Genomic DNA, 19,620 nt, shown 5'->3' with positions numbered 1-19,620 from the left:
TCAGTACATTCTCTTGTCAACACTAGGCATTTTTTACCTACAAGAGTGCATCACCATACTCAACCTTGATACTGGCATTTCAGACTTCAGAGAGTTGCATGAATGGGATGTCTTAAATTCTAGCATATACTGTACGGCTCCTGACTCTTAACCTCAGGATTCTTCCTGAAATGAAACATTTATTTTGGCCTCAGCTGAATTTGCTAACTTGACTAACATCCCCAGACCTGGTCCTGTCTTCCTGCCCCCTTTCTGTTGGATGTGGCAACAATTAATTTAGTCCCTACTATGTCCCATGCACTACCTCATGAGAGGCTAAGTGACTTGTCTAGGAACACACAGCCAGTAGGTGGGAGTTTACTCTTGCAGTTTGGCCTCAGAGTTAATGTATGAAACTATTGTGCTTCTTACTGTTTGACACAGACTGATGAATCAGTTATCATAAGTGCAGGAACAATGGCCATCCTTACTTATTACCTACCAACTACCATGTGTTGGGTGAATTCAGCAGATCCTCTCAACAATCCTGAATGATTCCTGGCTCCATCCTGCTCTAATTGCTTATTTAGGTTTTTTTTTTTTTCTATATTATTTTCAGTATATGTACTGTGTTTTTGTTCACTATTTGACATCAAAATCCATGTGCTCTATGACAGCACATCATTTGTGAACAAATCAAAGGATGGACTTGGCTGAGCTTTTTGATATCTAAGATTATGGACGTTCCCAGTTACTTGTTGGGGTGTGTAGGATTTGAAACTTCTCCCACAGGCTCATTTGAACACTTGTTTACCTGTTGGTGACACTGTTTGGGGAGGTTACAGAATCCTTTAAGCCTTGCTAGAGGAAGTATGTCAACCAGACCATGACATCTCTTCTATTGTGGGATTCCCGATAAGGAACCATAAGCCAATACAAACAGTTTCTTCTCTAAGTTGCTTTTGGCTATGGTATTTTATCACAGCAACAGAAAAATAGCTAAGACAGGGTGTCTACTCCTAAGCACGATTTGGGCTTAATGCCTTTGAAAAATGAACTTAATTATGAGATTCTGAAGCTTAAATTTAACTCAAGATGGTCATTTTATCTAGGCAACCAAACCCCCATGAAAATGCCCATTTGTTTTCTAGCATCACATGCGGTCTTTCTAGTTCTTTTCAAAGTCCTATGATATGAGAAAAAGAATATCGTTAAGCCAATATGCTTGATAAATTAAGATCCAGGTTCAAACCTCTGTACTAAAAAATCAACCAAACAAATGAACAATAAAAAATTTCAAAGCTAAAATTAGAATTATGGAGAAATTATAGAAAACAACATACAGAGGCTACAATACAAGAGAATTCTGTTTTTTGTGCCTTTCTCAGGGTACCCTGAGAGACTGTTTTCCTACCTTAACATCTCTATGGCTGTTCTCTGGCAAAGAGAGGCGGAATCTGAAAGGAAACAGGAAGAGGATAAAGGAAGGTAGATGTATGAGGGTGGAGAGGTGGTTCAATGGTTAACAGAGCAGTTGTTTCCCGTGCAAAGGACCAGTGTTCAGTTCTCAGTTACCCACATCCCTCGTACTGCTCTTGTTCCAGGGGACCCAATGACCCCTTCTGACCTCCATGGGCATCAGGCACATGGTGCACATATATACACTCAAAACACTCCTACACATTACATAAGTTTAAAAAATCTTTTTAAAGAAAGGTAAATTTTAAAATAATAAGAGACGCTAGGTGGTGGTGTACACCTTTAATCCCAGCACTCAGAAGGCAGAGGCAGGTGGATCTCTGAGTTCGAGGCCAGCCTGGTCTACAGATCAAGTTCCAGGACAGCCAAGGTTACTGTTTCAAAAAACATAAAACAAAACAACAACAACAACAGTAAACAATAAGAAATAATACAACAAAAGAAAAGTAGATTTATATTTATTTTTTAAGATAAAAATAAATCATTACTGAAAAAATTCACATGTAGCCAGATATGATGGTGTATACTTTTAAACCCAGTACTCAGGAGCCTGAATCAGGATTAGGAAATCTTTGCCAGCCTGGGCTACCTAGCAAGAAATTACTGAAACAAACAAACAAACAAAAGATTCACAAACAGATTGAGAAGGTCATAGGTCTACTGCATGCATCATTTTTCATTGTAATTCACTTTTTAGGAAGCAAAGCAGAACCAAGCAGAGGATGTGGATCTGTCTTTAGGGTGACTCCCCCAGTGCTCTGGCCTGTGTGTGGGGCTTAACTGTTGATAGTCTGGAATGCAAAACATCGTTATATATTTTGCAGATCTAATGACTTTCTCTGGGTCTTCAGTTTCTCACTGTGAAATCAGTGTGTGGGGGTGAAAATTGGCTGAAATGATGCATGTACTATATTTTTATTGCACTCTACAAACGTGACTCATTTCTGTGGTGACTTTCTTTCTGTTCCTCATCAAGACAGCAGATGATCTCTCTTCTAGGTTTACAAAAGGGCTCTTCCCAAGATATAGGCTTCACTTTTTTTTTTTTTTTAAATCCAAGAGTGAGGCTCATATGAAGACACAGTAATTAGTGGGGAAGGCCCTTCATTTTGCAGATGCAAAAGTGAAGTCAAAGAGAAGAAATGGCAGACTCATGATGAGAACCCAGACACCCTTCCCCTAAAGCCACCACCACCAGAAAAGATCTTTTTTATGTAGCCCAGGCTGGTCCTGAACTCCCCAGCCTCCCAAGTACTGGGATTGTAGCCCTGTGCCAATATACCTGGCTAGAACCCAGTTTCTCTCTATGTCCATCTCATCTTGCCTCTTCCTTAGGTTTGTGTGGCTAAGGAAGACTGCCCAGTCTGAGCCTCATTTCTATTTCAGCTTTCTCCTGAATTGGCCTGTCACTAGACTTGATCTTCTTCAGTCTTACACCCAGGGCAAGCTGTGTTGTGGACATGTCTGATGAGGTCATTCCCCTGACCAAAACTTTTAATGGCTTCTAGGAAAGTCGAGGTCGCTTATGTGGCACGAGAGACTTCCTTCTACCTGGCTCCGTGTTGCCTCTTCAGTATCAACTATTGTTTTGAATCTTGAATTTTATCCTCATTAACCCTGAAGTGTGGAATGTGACACTGTTTTATTCACCAAGCATTATAGAACTAAGGTTTAAAAAAGTATTGTCACCAAATGCATACCAAAAAACATCCTGAAAAATACATATTCATATAAAATAACATTATGGCCACTGCAATTTAACACTACGAATAATCAGATGTATTGTATGTTAGCTGTATTTGAATATATGTAACATACTTTAGGCTGGAGTCTCCAAATATTAGAGGGGCTGAAGAAGATCATATGCTTGGGAAATATCTCCTTTCCTTACACACTTCATGATGTTTTTTGCTTCTCTGTCTTCACTCAGGATGTTTCCTGTTTTAGGAATAGGCCCTTTCTCTTTCTCTTTGATTGGTTCACTTTCACTTTTTTTTTTTTTTTTTTTGAGACAGAGTTCCTCTGTGTAGCCTTGGCTATCCTGTACTTGCTTTGTAGACCAGGCTGGCCTTGGACTTATAGAGATCTGCCTGCTTCTGCCTCCCTGAATGATGAGATTAAAGGTGTGCACCACCACATCCGGCTAAATTTTACTTTTTAAATTTTACATTATAATGATTATTGTTACTGTTATTACTATTATTAATGTGTGTGTGTGTGTGTGTGTGTGTGTGTGTGTGTATTTGGAGATTAATGGTCAGCTTTCAGGAGCTGATTTTCTCCTTCACCATGGGTTCCAGGGACTGAACTCAGGTCATCAGGTTTGCAAAGCAAGCAAGCATCTTTATCCGCTAAACAGTATCACCAGCCTGGCCAACTCTTTTGAATATCTTCTCTACTACCTCTTCTGTGAATCTTTCTGTGACTGCATTTAAAACACAGATTCTCAAGGAGGCACCATCTGATTATTAGGTACTATCATGTGAATAGAAATTAGGTTTGAGATTGCTTCACACTCAAGAGTAAACAGGATGCGGTGGTGCACGCCTGTAATCCCAGCACTTGAAGAGGCAGGGCAGGCAGATCTCTGTGAGTCTGAGGCCAGTGTGGTCTACAAAGCGCATCTAAGGCAGCCAGGGCTACAAAGAGAAACCCTGTCTCAAAATATATATATATATATCAAACCAACCAACAAAACAAACAAAAAAACCAACAAAACCATAGACAAGAAAAACAAACAAACAAACAAACAAACAAAAACAAAACCTCACAAGTAATATTGAAAAGCTCGAGTCTGGCATAAAGCAGATTATGTCCCTGGCACGACGGAGGATGCACCGGGCAACTTAAAAAAGGCTTTGCTAAGGAAGTAGGAGGGAGGTGCCTACCCCTGACCACACTGCCTCTTAGAATAGGGAGACCTATTCTGGTGTTGGAATCATGTCCGACCACATTTCTTTCCAGACCAGCCAAAGCCCAGTGAGGCCGCCTCAGGAGCACCGGCGCTGAGAGCGCCTTCCTGGGATGTGCATGAACTAGGCTCCGCCTTTCTCCTAGGGCCACCTTAACTTTTTCTCACATGCTCACTGCTTCCTTTAGAGTGGATTCTTGTCTAGCTGCAGAGACTTTGGTGAGAGAAAACCAGTCCTGACTCTGAAAAGACAATCCCAACTCAAACCACAAGGTGACGCCTGACTTCAGTCTTTGAACTATCTACTATTGGCTAGCTCATTTGATATTTAAAGCACTGCTACTTAGAACAAACTCTCTTTTTCTTTTAGATTCATTTATTATGTATACAGTGTTCTCGTGCTGTTCTTCTGCACATAAGAGGGCACCAGATCTCACTATAGGTGGTTATGAGCCATGGGGTTGCTAGAGCTCTGTTTGTTTGTTTTGTCTTGTTTTTTAAGATTTATTCACTATATATTCTGATTGTAGCCCCTCCCTCGTCTCCTCCCAATGCCACCTCCCTCCCACTCCCTCCCCCTCCCCTAGTCCTAAGGAAGGGGGAACCTTCCTCCCCTACCAACTGATCGATCCCAGCCTATGAAGTCTCTTCAGGGCCGTCCCATGCTTTTCCTCTGTGGCCTGGCAAGGCTCTTACTGCAGACTATAGAGTTGTCTGATCAAGATCAAAGGCCCTTCCTTGAAGACAAATAATATTCTCTCTTGTGTTAGGGGTGAAGCATAGTAACTGAGCCCATTTAGCATGCCTATGGCACTGGGTTCCATCCCTTGTAACACACAAGCATAGAGAATATAGCCCATAAAAATTTTAGAGAAAGTTTATTTTCTTGACTGAAAACCAGAGTAAAACTGCAAACTTGTAAGCTTAATGAAAGGCCATTCAGGACCTGGGTCAATATAATGAGACAAGGAAAATCAGTCCTACACAATGCCCTATGTCTTTCTGTTCTTGTTTCAGCCTGTGACCATGAACTTCTTTGAGCGGTGAGATCCAGTCTTAATGATTGTATCTCAGTGTTTAGTATTTTTCTCAGCACATCCCAACACTAAGCATGGCTTTATTGGCCATCCAGAAGATGTTTCTTGAGCACCTAATAAATGTCAGTTCAGGGGCAGGTGCTAGAGATGACTGGGCACAATCGAACCCAGGGAGCTCATAGCCTGCTGGGAGGTAGGGGCACTATGAGAAAATCCCAACAATTAAAGTTTCATTACAAGTTGAGATAAATGGAAAAAACCAAACAACAACAACAAAAACAAGTCATTGAGTCAGGTGATAGAGGTACTTGACCTGGCTTGGCAGATATGGGATGGTTCCCAATAAAGACTCCTTGAGCTGAAACAGGAAGTATAATAGAGTTTAAAAGAAAAACTGGAAGGAGGAGGGAAAGGCTGGCAGAGGTCCCTTGAGGGAACAGAGCCACAGAGAGGCACAGCAGAATGGTGCTGGAGAGGCAGATGAGGCTGTCTACACTAGGTGATCCCACTGTGTAGATTTGATCTTTAGAAGCAAAGAATCTATGGAAGGTTTTGAGGATGAAAGATGATGGTTGCAGCATGGAGAGATGACTGACAGGCCAAGAGTTTCCCAGGTGTTCATTTAATGCTCAGCCATGTGCTAGGCCACATGAAGAATTTAATTTAAATTTGTAGAGAATGATAAAAAATAGTGTAGAGTCCAGTGTTCTTTGATGGAACATGAACCAGGATTTTTTTTTTTTTTTTTTGAGACCGGGTTTCAGACAGCCTTGATGTCCTGGACTCGCTTTGAGGGGTCCTTGAACTCACAGAGATCCACCTGCCTCTGCGTCCCAAGTGCTGGAATTACAAGCATACGCTACTGCACAGGCTTGGCCCAGGAATTTTTTTTTTTTTTTCCAGAGCTGAGGCCCAAACCCAGGGCCTTGCACTTGCTAGGCAAGCACTCTACCACTGAGCTAAATCTCCAATCCTGACCAAGGAATTCTTAAACTGTGTGAAAACAAGAAGAAGCCAATATGGGCTAGAAAGGTTTATATGTGTGAGAGAGAATACAGTGGGAGAAGGCAGTCTTGGGGCAAAACAAGTTGTCCTTTGAGGAAAGCACTCCATATGCACCTCTAGAATGACACCCACTAATTGCTTGTTCTTTTCCTAGGCTAGGTAGGACCATTGTTCTTTTCTCTATTCTCTGGGCCAAGAATTGTACGAAGCACAAAATAGATGCTCCAGAAAGCCTTCCTGGATGGAGAGAGAGAGAGAGAGAGAGAGAGAAAGAGAGAGAGCATCAGACAAAGAGATGGGTAAGGAATACTAGCTAGAATTGAGGGTCCCTTTTAAGTCAAAGCCATTCTAAAATAAAGTTTTAGGAAGTAGGGGGGAATGGAATTTTGGGGTTAGAAACTAGGACCAGCAGTTGAAGATCTTAAAATGAAAGACTGAGATGCCTTCCCTAACACTATGGGTTTCCCTACACTTCTTGAGCCCTCCTTCCCCTTTTTGCCATGCTTCTGCTTCTACTAGGAGGTCACCTAGTAGAGATCAAAGGCTTGGCTTTGCCTTTTCCTCCTTTGGGCAGGTGCTGAGATTTACAGCATATAAAGACCTTTTATTGCTCCAGGGTCTTTCTTTTAAGCCATAATACAATTGCCCTTGAACTTAACTAAAACAAACAAACAAACAAACAAACAAAAAAACAACAGGCTGTAGGTTTAACCTTCAGTTAACAGTTTTGTGGAGAGAAATACCCCCTTAAGAGTTAAGAATTCCCCTAGTGTTTTAACCTTAGTTTCTCCTACAGCCTAGAAATTCTCTCAAGAAGGATCCAGTTACTTTCCTCCTTTACTAGCATCCAAAGCATCCGTACAATTGAAACTGCAGATGCATTCTATCTGGACATGTGTTCCTAGTTCACATGGCTTATGTAGGGAAACACTTACCTGCCAACCTGTGAGGAGAGTTACTAATCAGCTGCATTTGTATTTTCTGACTATGTTGCTTGGGAGGGGTTGTGGGGTATGTTTCTCTCTTCTTTCTCTCTTTCTCTCTCTGTTATGTTGATGATGATGAGTAGGGAATTTGGGAATTTCCAGAGTCTTCATCATAGAAAAGTAAAAAATTGTTCCGAACTTCAACAATAATGTACATTTGATTACCTCAAGGTGTTTTTGTGTATATGGGTAGACATTCTCATACGTATGTGGATGTGTGTGTGTGCACACGTGAATGCTAGAGGTCAATGGTGTGTGTCTGCCTCAATCACTCTTCAGCTTATGTTTTGAGACAGGGTCTATCACTAGCCTTGGAGCTCCCTGACTTGGCTAGGCTGGCTGACCAGGGAGCTCCGGGAAGCTGCCTGTCTGACTTTTCTGCTCTGGGGTTACAGACATTTGTCACGACACCTGACCAGCTTTTTACGTGGGTTCTGGGGATCTGAATTCAGATTCTTTTGTCTGTACAGCAAGTGCTTTACTTACTGAGCCATCTCTCCAGGCCCAGACTGCCTTGAGTTATGCAAGTGATTGGCAGTTAGAATTAAGTTAGTTGAATGAAGACCAAACAAGAGAGTGTATATCACTTAACTTTGCCTGTGGATCTTCAAAACACCTACTGTGTGCTAGAGAGGCCTCCAAATATAGTTCTGTTTGTCTCAAGAGGCTCTATGACAGAACAGTAGGAATCTGCCTTATGATGTGGAGGTCCAATGCTATAGCTTCTAAGGCCATCTGACTTGTCATGCCTGTGGGGACCAATGTCTCTATCTTTGGTGATCAAACTTGGATCCTGGACTGGGAAGAGAGAATGAACTAGTGGGACTAGTAGCAATGACTATGTTTTGTGTCAGGGGCTTCATATCCATCATCCCATGCACTCACACATTAGCCTGTACAGAGGTGAAAAATGTAATGTCTGTCTGATGAGGAAACTGACACTAACAGCTTGAACAGTTTCAGATCACACAGCTGCCAGGTAACAGACAGAAGCCAAGTGCAGATACACCTGACTCCAGACACCGAGCTTCTGACTAGACACTCCCAGACAGGTCAAGTTTATTATCAAAATTCCTGGCTGTCAATTTCTTTTGTCCTCTCCTCTACTTGATTCTAGCAGTGAGAGGGCTGTGTGCATTTTCCATCCAGGACACTCTGTTCCATGTCTTCTTTTTTTGCCTTTCAGTGCTAGTGAGAAGCGATTTATTGTCTTTTTCAGTTTTTCATAACACCAGGTTCACGAGTGTCCTGATTCAGACAACTGAATTTATTTTTTAAGTCCCAGGTCTAAGTGCTATTTTCTATGTCTTAGCTCTTTCCTACCAAAATCAAGGCAAACACCCATGGCTTTGAAATAGATTCAAGTTCTAGTTCAACCATTGGACAGTTCCATCACCTTGAGAGTAAGCTATCTAAGCTCTGTGATCATCAAGTCACCTCCAGTGATCACTTAACCAGAGATGCTTACTGAGCATGTGTGATAGGTCAGGAAATAGAACTGTAAGGTTTAACTGTGTTCGGTTCTGTTCTGTTCTGGGCTTCCAGATGAATTGCCTCTGGTTCCTGGCTATCTAGGCAATCTAAGAAGCAGGCTCCCTCTCATGGCCCTTTTCCTAATCCAGCTCTAATTTGAGGGTTTGTGCCTAGTCTTATTGTAACCTATTAGACCATGTTGGATGGATACCCCAAGGAGACCTGCTCTTTTTCTTGGGGGGGGGGTGGAGGAGGAGTGGATCTGGGGACAGGGAATTGAGGGAGAGACTAGAAGGAGAGGAGAGAGTGAGGAAACTGTAGTAGGGATGTAATGTAGAGAGAAGAATAAAGAAACAAACATTTAAGTGAAGTAAAATGGGTGCTGTGCTAGGTGACAGACATAGGAGATTTTAAAGCTCAGCAATAAGGAGTAGTAAAGGACAGTGTTCCCCACAGCCTCAGCCAGGTGTGAGACAGAGGACTGAGAGGTTCTGCCAATAGAGAGACTCACGAAGTGACCTTGTAGGGGCTAAATGAGTAGCTGAGTGTTAGAACTCTTGTTTAACATGCGAAGCCTTGAGTTTGATTCCTAGGGTTGGTGAGAGACAGAGAATCAGAGAGAGAGAGAGAGAGAGAGAGAGAGAGAGACAGACAGACACACACACACATACACACACACAGAGATAGAGACAGAGATAGAGAGACAAAGAGACACAGAGAGATACAGGGAAAGTGACAGACAGACAGAGAAGAGAGAGAGAGCACTTCTGTAATTGAACATCTCCTTTGTGCTTGCTCAGGCTGAACAGAAATGTCAAGTAATAGTTACAACCAGCATTCTTTGAGCACCAATATACACTGTACATATATGGACTCACAATGTCACAACCTTCTGAAGCAGGTTTTATCAGAACATCATTTTATGGAGAAAGAAAGAGATCTAGAGAGGTTAATAATTTGTCTGAGACTACACAGCTGGCAAATGGTAGTGCTGGGACCTAAACCCAGCTAGGCATGCTGGCTAATTCATCATCATAATCCCATTCCATTGGGTTTGCCTTTGATTTCTGCATCTCGTATCTATATAGCCAATGCCAAGTAGCTCAGTCAGGGGTTGCTTAGAAGGCCATGGTATGCTGAGAGTTTATTTGGACAATATGTATTGCCCGGTTCTTCTCCTTTGATATCTGTTTTGTGGATCCCACCCATGTCCCTCCTTTCCTGATGACTCTCTGTGACATCAACCAAAGACCAAACTAGCTCAGCCAGAAAGGTGTTGCTGAGAGCCCTTAGAGTGGAGGAGCTGGCTGGGCAATGATGTGGGAGGTGGGGCTGCTGCTCCCACCCCTGAGGACAAGACTGCCTTTCAGCCCAGCCTGGGCAACCTTGCTAAATCCTGTTTTCTGGCTCTTTTCCCAAGTGAGGCATGACCCACAAAACTTCCCCAAAGCTGGCTCAGTTCCTGAATTTAATAGAGCATTGCCACCTTCAGATTCCTTCAGTTTCTACTATGACATTATTCATAATTTTTTAAACCGTGTGTGTGTGTGTGTGTGTGTGTGTGTGTGTGTGTGTGGTGTGTGTGTGTGTGTGTGTGTGTGTGTGTATGTATGTGATATGCTCACCTGTGTGTGTACCTGTGAAGGTCAGAGATCCATGCCAGGTGTTTTTTTTTAATCACCATGTATGTATGTATGTATGTATATATGTATGTATGTATGTATCTTTGTGTGTGTGTGTATGTATGTATGTATGTATGTATCTATCTATCTATCTGAGACAAGGTATCTGGGAGCTCACTGTTTCAACTAGTCTGGCTGGCCAACAAGTCCTCAGGATCTGCCTCTGCGCAGCTTAACCCTAGTCCTGAGATGCACGGGTGTGGGGGAGTCAAACTCAGGTCCTCATGCTTATTCAGTTAGCACTTTACTCACTAAGACATCTTCCCAACCCTTCTTCATAATTTCTGAAGTAGGAGATGCCCATTTTCCCTTAGCAGTGGGGCCCCTAAATAATGTAGCTGTTCCTACTCAGACTTAACTAAGACATCAGGGCAACAGAATCCTCTCACTCTGCAAATCTCAAGCGGATCTATGGGAATGAACAGCAAGGTAGAGACCCTAATTTCAAGGTTCATCCTTATGAGATCAAAATAATCTGAGGACTGCAGGAAGCTGGAAAGTGTAATGGTATGAATTTGTTGGATTAAAATCCATTTTAAAAATTAAGTAATCACAACAATGACGGATGGTGCTATTGGTCACTATATGTCAGAGAAGCCATGATCCATTAAACAGAGCAACAAGCCCAGCCCCCTGGCCAAGCTTGAAATACCATTATTGAATTCTTTGTTTAGATTCTGACAGGAACATGGGTATGGGCATCATCTATCTTCTCTGCCACATTTAGCAGCCTTACCCTGTTCCTACCATCACCCCAGGTCCCAGCCTCACTTTCCTACCTGCCCTCTCCTTTCTGCTCCCATTATCCAAGTTCTCAAGCTGTACTTGCAGTCCCAGGCTGAAGCCATTCGGTCTGAATTTTCTCCCTCCGTCCTTTTGGGCCACTCACATGTTGAAGAATCTTAACTTCCTCATTCACCTGCTCTCTGCTTTCCATCTACTTGCCTCTGAGAACTGCCAACCTGAAGGTCACACATTATGGCTCTGGGTTTTCTCTGCCTGACCCCATAAAAGCAGGGCCACGTTGGAGACTCCAGACAACTGAGAGTTTTATATTTGAGGGCCCTTGTTCCATCATAATTATTTTTAAAATTATAATAATTGTTTTGAAATTATTGATGGTTTAAATCTAGTATAATAGCCTGGATTGTATTTCTTTAGGATGTTATCTTAAGATCCTTGAATGCATTGTCCTTGGTCTCTATGTCTGGCAAACTCTGGGTATGGTGTCTCTGGATCCTTCTGAGAAGTTGGCAGTGCTTGAAGTGTAAGTTTGAAGGGTAAGTAAAACCACAAGTAGCCTTTTCTCCATGTGACCCTATTCTACAGATATCCTTTGCAATTAGATTACTTTTTTGTAAAACAGTATAGCATAGTGAATATTTTTACGAAAAATCTCATAATCTTGGATCCTGATTTTCTTGATGGGGTCATGGCTGATCTAGATTCCTGCCTAGGTATGAAGCTTTTGTTTGCAAGTTAGTTATGTATTTATGCAGTTTTATATTCTTTTTCTACTTAACATGATCTTATTGAAGGAGTTTTCCATGTTACTACAGTCTTGTGCCTAGCCATTCGGTGGACTTTGGAAGGTGGGCCAACTTTCTCCTGTTAGTTTCTCAGTTTTTTTCTGGCTGCTTTTATTGCTTCATCATATTCCATGGTCTGGGCCAGTTAATTTTTCTGTACCCCTCTTCCCTTAGGTTGTCTGGTTCATGACTTCAGTGATTATGAACTTTGAAGATAGAGTTCAGTGACCTGTATGTAACAACCATTCATGTACCTTTACACCTCATCACTTCCTGTGAGACCAGCTAGGTCATGAGCCAAGATCTTGTTAAACTCTGTATTCCAGGTATAGGACCCAGTTGTCAGAGTCTGAAGGGTACTAGATCAGTCCAATTCTACTGTATTACACATAAGGAACCTGAGACTTGAACTGGAAGTGGTTAATAGACTTTGGTGTCTAGTTTTAAGTGAACTTGACACAAGTTATATTTATCTGCGAGTAGGGGACTTCAATTGAGAAAATGTCTCTATAAGATAAGGCTACCTGCCAGCCTATAGTATGTGATTGATGTAGTGATGGATGAACGGGTGGGGAGACTATTTTTGGTGGTACCACCCTGGCTGGTGGCCCTGGGTTCTGTAAGAAAGCAGGCTAAGCAAGCCAGAGGAGGAAGCACTCCTCCATGTAAGTAGCACTCCTCCATGGCCTCTGCATTAATTCCTGTCTTTTGGTTCCTGCCCAGCTTGAGTTCCTGCCTTGGACTGTGGTTTAGGAAATGAAAGCCAATAAACCCTTTCCTCCCCAAGTTGCTTTGCTTTTGGTCATGGTGTTTAATCACAGCAATAGTAACCATTATTAAGACAAGATTTGGCCATGGCTATAAGGCCAATGAGAAGGGATACGAGACCTGGTCCCTTAATCTCTAAAGATGTATACTGTACCCGAATATTCCCATGAACCCCTCTTCTTGCAATATCACCATTCAATATACTTCTCTCTGAGTCACCAGAGGAACTGTAGTAATCACGGGAATGGGTGCTGATAGAATTAGCTTTACAATGACCTTGTTTCTATTTTATCTTACCTTTGGTCTCATAGGAAGAAAGAAGAAAAACAGAAGTACAATTTTCTTTTACTTAGTTCAAACTTTGAAATTATCTGTTCTGTTAGAGGCAGAGTACTGAGCTGATTCACAGTTCCACAGTGGTTAAAGCCTTTGTTTTCTCAATGGTCACTTCTTCTTTGGGAAGGTTCTCTAGTTTGTTACCAAGGTTTCCAATAGTCAAATCAATTGATCTTACCTGTTCAGAGATAAGGAACAGATCAGTTTTTGTCCCAAAATAGCCAGGCCAACATTGGTACTTGCAACCTGAAGATGAGAAGGCCCTTGTTACTGATAAGAGTGGCTTCCATTTCGACAAGTATAATCTCCCATCACAAGCCCAAAGTTTGCTATTATTCCAAAGATGTTGGCAAGAAACATCTCTACATCTGGGCAGGGCAGCATATGAGTATCAATAGCATTTGGAAGGGTGAGAAAGGAGGAATGAGAGTTGCCATGTATGAGAGAGGCTAGCCTGGGCTACATGGAGATCCTATTTGAAACCAAACAAATGAGTGGCTCAGAAAATACTGTCTCGCAGGGGAAGAAGCTAAGTGTAAAGGTCTATTCTTTGAGAATTCTTGTAAATTAATCTTTGACAGTGCTGTGGATTAAACCCAGAGTGTTGTACATGCTAGGCAAGCAGTCTACCACTGAACTACATCCCCAGTCTCCTCTTCAGTTTTGCTTTCTCCTAACGGCTCTTCTCCTCATTCATGTGCATAATTTTGTTTACCTTCCCTGTACTATTTTTAACTTTAACTGGTCAGGGAAACTTCACTTAATTATAGCTCTCTATTGTAAACAGAAGAGAACATGGGAAGTAGAGATTGGTGAGATATTTTACATGCAGTTTCAGGAGCTCTTCTCTCTCAATATACAGCCTCTTCCAAATATGGGCAGGTGGGTCTTTTTTTAAGACAGACCCAGTATCTATATCTTCACTCTTAATTTACTCCAGACATTGAGAGGCTGCTGGCCAGTTCACAGCAGGAGCAGGATTGGTACTCACAGGCTGTGCTCCTGTATCCCCAAACTCACAAAGTCCATGGAGACGATGGGCTTGATGGTGGAGTTCTCCAATTGTGTGAGCATGACAACAGAAGCAGGGAACTCCAGGCTGAAATTGTTCGGGTGTAAGTCAATAACAGGAGGCCCTGTGGCCATGATCTGCAGCATAAATGGCTGGGATAAGACGTAGATCTCTGCAATCTGTCTCGTTCAGGGAGAGAAACAGATCGAGAATCAGATCTAATGAGGGAAAACCACAAACCTGGGGTTGCTTATGTTAAGTAAATCTTGTATCATGCAGTTAGAATATGAAGCACTAGGAATAACAATACTCAAACTATAGCTATCACAACAGTTGACATTTGTTGAATACATTCTTTGTGCCAGCAACAACCTCAGGGACTTTATTATCTCTTATCTACTCTTCATAAAACTCCAAGGTTCCATATTATTTTTATTTTATCTATCTGTCTGTCTTTCTATAATCCATCCATCCATCCATCCACCCAATCCATTCATCTACCTATCTCTCTCTCTCATCTATCTATCTGGTATTTACTTATTGGTTTTTCAAGACAGGGTTTCTCTTTTTATCCCTGCCTATCTTGGAACTCACTCTGTAGAGCAGGTTGGCCTCAAACTCACAGAGATCCACCTGCCTCTGCATGTGCCACCCGCCAGACAGTAGTGCAGTTTTATAAAGGAGTGTGAGTTGTAGACAGGCTAAGTGCTTTTTCCACAGTTCTCACAGAATAAATTTTGGAACTGAAATTCAAACTGACATTGTCTGCTTTGAGTGCCTTTCTCTGAAGCATCTTGGCCTTTTAAGGTAAACTTGAGCCTGTAGATCCATTATGAATGATACTTGGAATGCTATGAAGCGGTAATATTAACAGTTGTTTACCAAAGTCATGTGTGATCCCAGTACTTGGGATGCTGAGAAAGGAGAATCAATAATTAAGGGCCAGCCTGTGTAAAATATTGAATTCCAGACCAGATTACATAGGGAGACCTTATCTAAGAGTGAATGAATGAAAGAGTGAGTGAATGAATGAACGAATGTATAACTTAAGGATCAAACGTTTCATTTAAATCAGTACTTTCTATATTTAAGCACATTATTTTAAGGATGATGGAATTTTGTGGATTGGTTATTTTATGAATCTATAATTCTTTTAGTTGTACTCTTTAAATTATTATTTATACAATGTTCTGCCTGCAAGTGTGCTTATATGTCAGAAGAGGGCACCAGATCTCATTATAGATGGTTGTGAAGCACCATGTGGTTGCTGGGAATTCAACTCAGGAATTTTGGAAGAACGGTCAGTGTTCTTAACATCTGAACCATCTCTCCAGTCCCCTTTAGTTGTACTTTAACAGGACTTATTTAGTAAATATTTTCAGATATTTAACCAAGAAGAAAAATTCTTGTAGGATAGAAAGATGGCCAAGAAGGGTGGTATACACCTATAATCCCAGTATATGGGAGGCTGAGGCAGGAAAATTGTACATTTATCTATTGTATATTGAGACACTGTTAAGAAATGAAGGAGGTGGAGGAAGGTAGAGGATGAGGAAGAAGAGAAGGAAAGCAGGAAAAGTAAAAGTAAAAAAGAGTAAACAGATGGATTGACACATGCTTGTATCAAAGAGAATATAGAGAATCTGAGCGTCTCCCGGAAGGAACTTTAGTGACAACATTACCTCTGAGGAGTGAAATTTGAGAACTCACCTTGGAGAGCACACTGCCAATTCCTTGAGTATTTTGACTGAAATAGTTGGAAATCTAGGATAGAAAAAAGTACTGCATCACTGTAAGATTTTTATCCGGGTTGTTTCTTCAGGTAAATGTAGAATTCTCTCTAATGTGTACTGTGAAGAAGTGGAGCCACAAAATGTTTAGATAACCTCATTTTATAGCCGAGCGTTGGGAAATCTGGGGCCCAGAAAGGCAAGAGACTTAGACAAAATCACATCCCTTTTGAGAAACCCCCCAGTCCCTGGAAAACACTGTGTCATATACGGACAAGCTGTATGCAAACATTCTACAGTCATTATTGGTAAATCTCAAGTCACTGTTCTCATTTTCAGAGATCCCCAAAGCATAAGTTGTTTAAATAATTTATATGATGACCATTTTTTTCAATGCTATGGCACCTGGTGCTGCTGTCCTCACCACACCGAACACAAGGCTTATAGTAATGTGTACAATTATGATGCACAGAAAGTAAAGATTTTAAAATGTTGTTGTTGACTAGCCAGAGAGGTGTTCTTGTTATAAAAGAGAAGCACATGGCAGAGAGAATCAATGAGTGTCTGTACCATTACTGCTTGCTGGTGTAAATCAGTTGTAATTACCAATAGTAGAAATTCGTATGTGGCAGAATGCAAGGAATGATGGTGATGGTGGTCATGGTGATGATAATAATGATATAACCCAGAAGCAACAATTGCAGAGCACTTACTTTGTACTGAGATTGTTCTGGAAGACATATGTTTAAACCCTTTAATGATCATTATGACCCTAAGGGTATGGGACTCTGAACCCTCTTTCTCAGATGAGGAAACCAGCATATAGAAGCAGGATGAACTGATCAAAGGTCACAGATAATAAGCAGTGGAGAGATGTCTTTGTATTCATTAAGATTATTCTAGAATAGTGGCTAGACACCATGAAGAAGACTAAATTAGCAGAACTGGAAACCCTACAATTCCCTCCCCCCAAAAGTTCAAAATGGGCCATTACTTAAGAGAAAAGTTAAAGATGGTGGCCACAGCTACCATCCCAGGGCTTTACTTACCTCCTTGGTGGACAGCATGGCACCAAGAGCCCCCGATACAAAGTGCGCAAAGGATGCAGATTTAAAGAAGTACTCGGAGATGCCAATGTAGAGCATGGAGTCCCTGTTCTTTGGGAGCTCAAAGGGAGCTGGTAGGAAGGGAGGGTCAACGAGGCTTTCCAGTGGGTAGAAAGCACCCTGTGGAAAGCAGAAAGGAAGACCAAGTAATCAGGTGAAAATGTAAAAGTATCAGACAAGTTCGGACCTCTCAAGTCAGGATAAAGAAAATCCCAGCTGCCTCTTGCTAACATGATGAGGTCTTTAGGCTCCTTAGCTAATGGCTATGTTTCAAAGCTCTGGGCTTAAAAAAAAGATTTATTTTAAATTATATATATGTGTGTGGGTATGTGCATGTGAGTACAGGTGCCCTTAATAAACAGAGGTGTTGGACATTCTAGAACTTGAATTACAGGAAGTTGTGAGTCACCTGATGTGGATGCTGGGAACAGAACTGAATGAAATTCTCTGGAAAAGCAGTACATATCCTCAACAGCTGAGCTATCTCTTCAGCCCCAGAGCTCTGGAGATTTCTGACATATCTGTGTGTATCTGTTCACTCTCAGGTATCACTCCTGGAGAAGCTCCTACCTGGAACTTTTCTTAGACAAAGGGGTCTAAGGTGCACATCTGGATACTCATGAAATAGCCTTCTAATGTACTAGCTCTTTTCCTTTAAAACACATGACTGCTGAATAACTGGGGAGCCAAAGAAGTACTTAGGAGAGAGGGACTCCAAATGACTTAATGAAGCAATTTTGAGACATGCTTAATCCTGGTCTTATTAGATATTGGGCATTATTAGGTCTTGAACGGTACTTAACTGTTTTGAAAGATGGTGAATGAAGGAAATATAAACCAATTTTTATTCTAAAAATCTATGTCAAGTATAGTGGCACATGCCTTTAATCCTAGCATTTGGGAGGCAGAGACAGACAGATCTCTGTGACTGTGAGGCCAGTTTGGTCTGCATAGTGACTTCCAGGACAGCCAGAGGTACATAGTGAGATCCTATCTCAGAAAAAAAAAAAGACTGTGATATTAATTTGGATAAAATTAATTTGGATATTAATTTAAACATAAGTAAAATGATGCTTTTCCAGGGTAAGTAACCACCATTTCTATATACTTAGGATTTCTGTAAAGGTCAGCAGCCTCAGGGAAACCTTCACAATCCACTGATGTGCTAAACTCCTCATGCATGCATGAGTATGTGGTGTGTTCATACGCATGTGTGGTACATGTGCATGTGTGTCTATCTGCATGTGTGTGTGTGAAAGAGAGTACATGTGTTTGTTTGTGTAGTCCAGAGGTTGATGTTGAATGTCTTCCTTAATCACTCTCTATCTTATTTTTTTAGTCAGGGTGGCTTGCTGAACCTGGAATTTGAGATTCATCAGCAAGCCCCAGGGATTGTGCTATCTTTGCCTCCCCATGTATTTCATCATGCCTGTCCTTTTTCTGTATGGGCTTTAGGAGATTGAGCCTAGGTCCTCATGCTTGTGTAGCAAGTACTTTACCAACGGAGCTATCATTGCCTCAGCACCTCCTGATGTGTTAGGTTCTAATAAATGTGGATCATTGTATTTGTAGGCTCTTAGCCTTGAATCTTTCCTAGGAGGCAAAATGTTTTCCTCTTTCTTTCTTTCTTTCTTTCTTTCTTTCTTTCTTTCTCCCTCTCTTTCTCCCTCTTTCTTTGTTTCTTTCAGTTTTCTTTTTTAAATTAAATTTTATTTTTTTATATTAATTACAGTTTATTCACTTTGTATCCCAGCTGTAGCCCTCTCCCTCCCTCCCTCATGATATTTCTCACCCAGAAGACTGGTGAAATGCCAGCCAAAGGCTGGGCAATGGGGCAGTCCTCAGAAGTGTCTGCTTAGTTGATCCACTGAAGAGGCAGGGAGCAATCATGTCAGCTGCCAGAAAGTCCAGTTCTTGAAAAATTACATGCCTCATGGGAAAGTGGTCAATAGGTTTCTCCTTTTAAGACCCTGTAACACGTGGCTTGAGGCCATTCCAGGTGGCAAATTTTGGGGAATGGCTCTGACCAGAGTTCGTCTCATTATTTACTATCTAATACAGCTTGCTTTAAATTTGGCCTAAAATGGTGGAACTGGTTTTTCTGGCGAATCTCAGGATTAACAGCAGGTAGTATAGGAAATGAATTGCTTGAAGAGCATACATGTACATTTTCTTCTGTACATAATCTATCTTCCAAATATTCATTATAGCTCTAGAATGATTGTTACCTTCAAATTCAAGTCAAGGTAGTTCTCAGTGATTTCTGGAGGACTGATCAGGGAACAATCCAGCACAGTATAGTTGTCAATCTTGGTTAAAACTAAATAATCAAAAAAGAAAATAAAAGAAAAGTTGTGTTCATTAAAAGCATAACCTATGAATGTTTGAAACACCAATTCTCCATATTTACATATGAAAACTCAGAAAGATAAGCTAAGAGAAAAAGTAAATATTTTTCTCAAAAATCAGAGAAACATTAGCAAAATGTTGGCACTTTTTATGTATGTGTCCACAGAACATTGACACCCACAATGCATGTGTGGTCCTTTTTTAAATTTTTAAAATTTTATTATTATTGTGTGTATGT

The 19,620-nt window shown here is 41.2% G+C and overlaps 1 protein-coding gene across 2 annotated transcripts in view; it reads right to left on the bottom strand.

Annotated features, from left to right (window-relative positions):
* The window catches only part of Bpifc (BPI fold containing family C), a 75,724-nt gene that overhangs the window by 4,271 nt on the left and 51,833 nt on the right, over positions 1-19,620 (bottom strand). For both annotated transcript variants that reach the window (XM_021626773.2, XM_060377808.1), the window contains exons 9-14: positions 19,262-19,353; positions 16,977-17,153; positions 15,908-15,961; positions 14,206-14,376; positions 13,364-13,431; positions 1,394-1,436 (exon numbers count right to left, since the gene is read on the bottom strand). In XM_021626773.2, coding sequence (XP_021482448.1) covers positions 1,394-1,436; positions 13,364-13,431; positions 14,206-14,376; positions 15,908-15,961; positions 16,977-17,153; positions 19,262-19,353 — 605 coding nt within the window. The remainder of the gene's footprint in view (positions 1-1,393; positions 1,437-13,363; positions 13,432-14,205; positions 14,377-15,907; positions 15,962-16,976; positions 17,154-19,261; positions 19,354-19,620) is intronic.

The sequence above is a fragment of the Meriones unguiculatus genome, chromosome 2 (genome assembly GCF_030254825.1).
Source record: "Meriones unguiculatus strain TT.TT164.6M chromosome 2, Bangor_MerUng_6.1, whole genome shotgun sequence".
Lineage (NCBI taxonomy): Eukaryota > Metazoa > Chordata > Mammalia > Rodentia > Muridae > Meriones > Meriones unguiculatus.
This window is presented reverse-complemented; position numbering and strand designations above follow the sequence as displayed.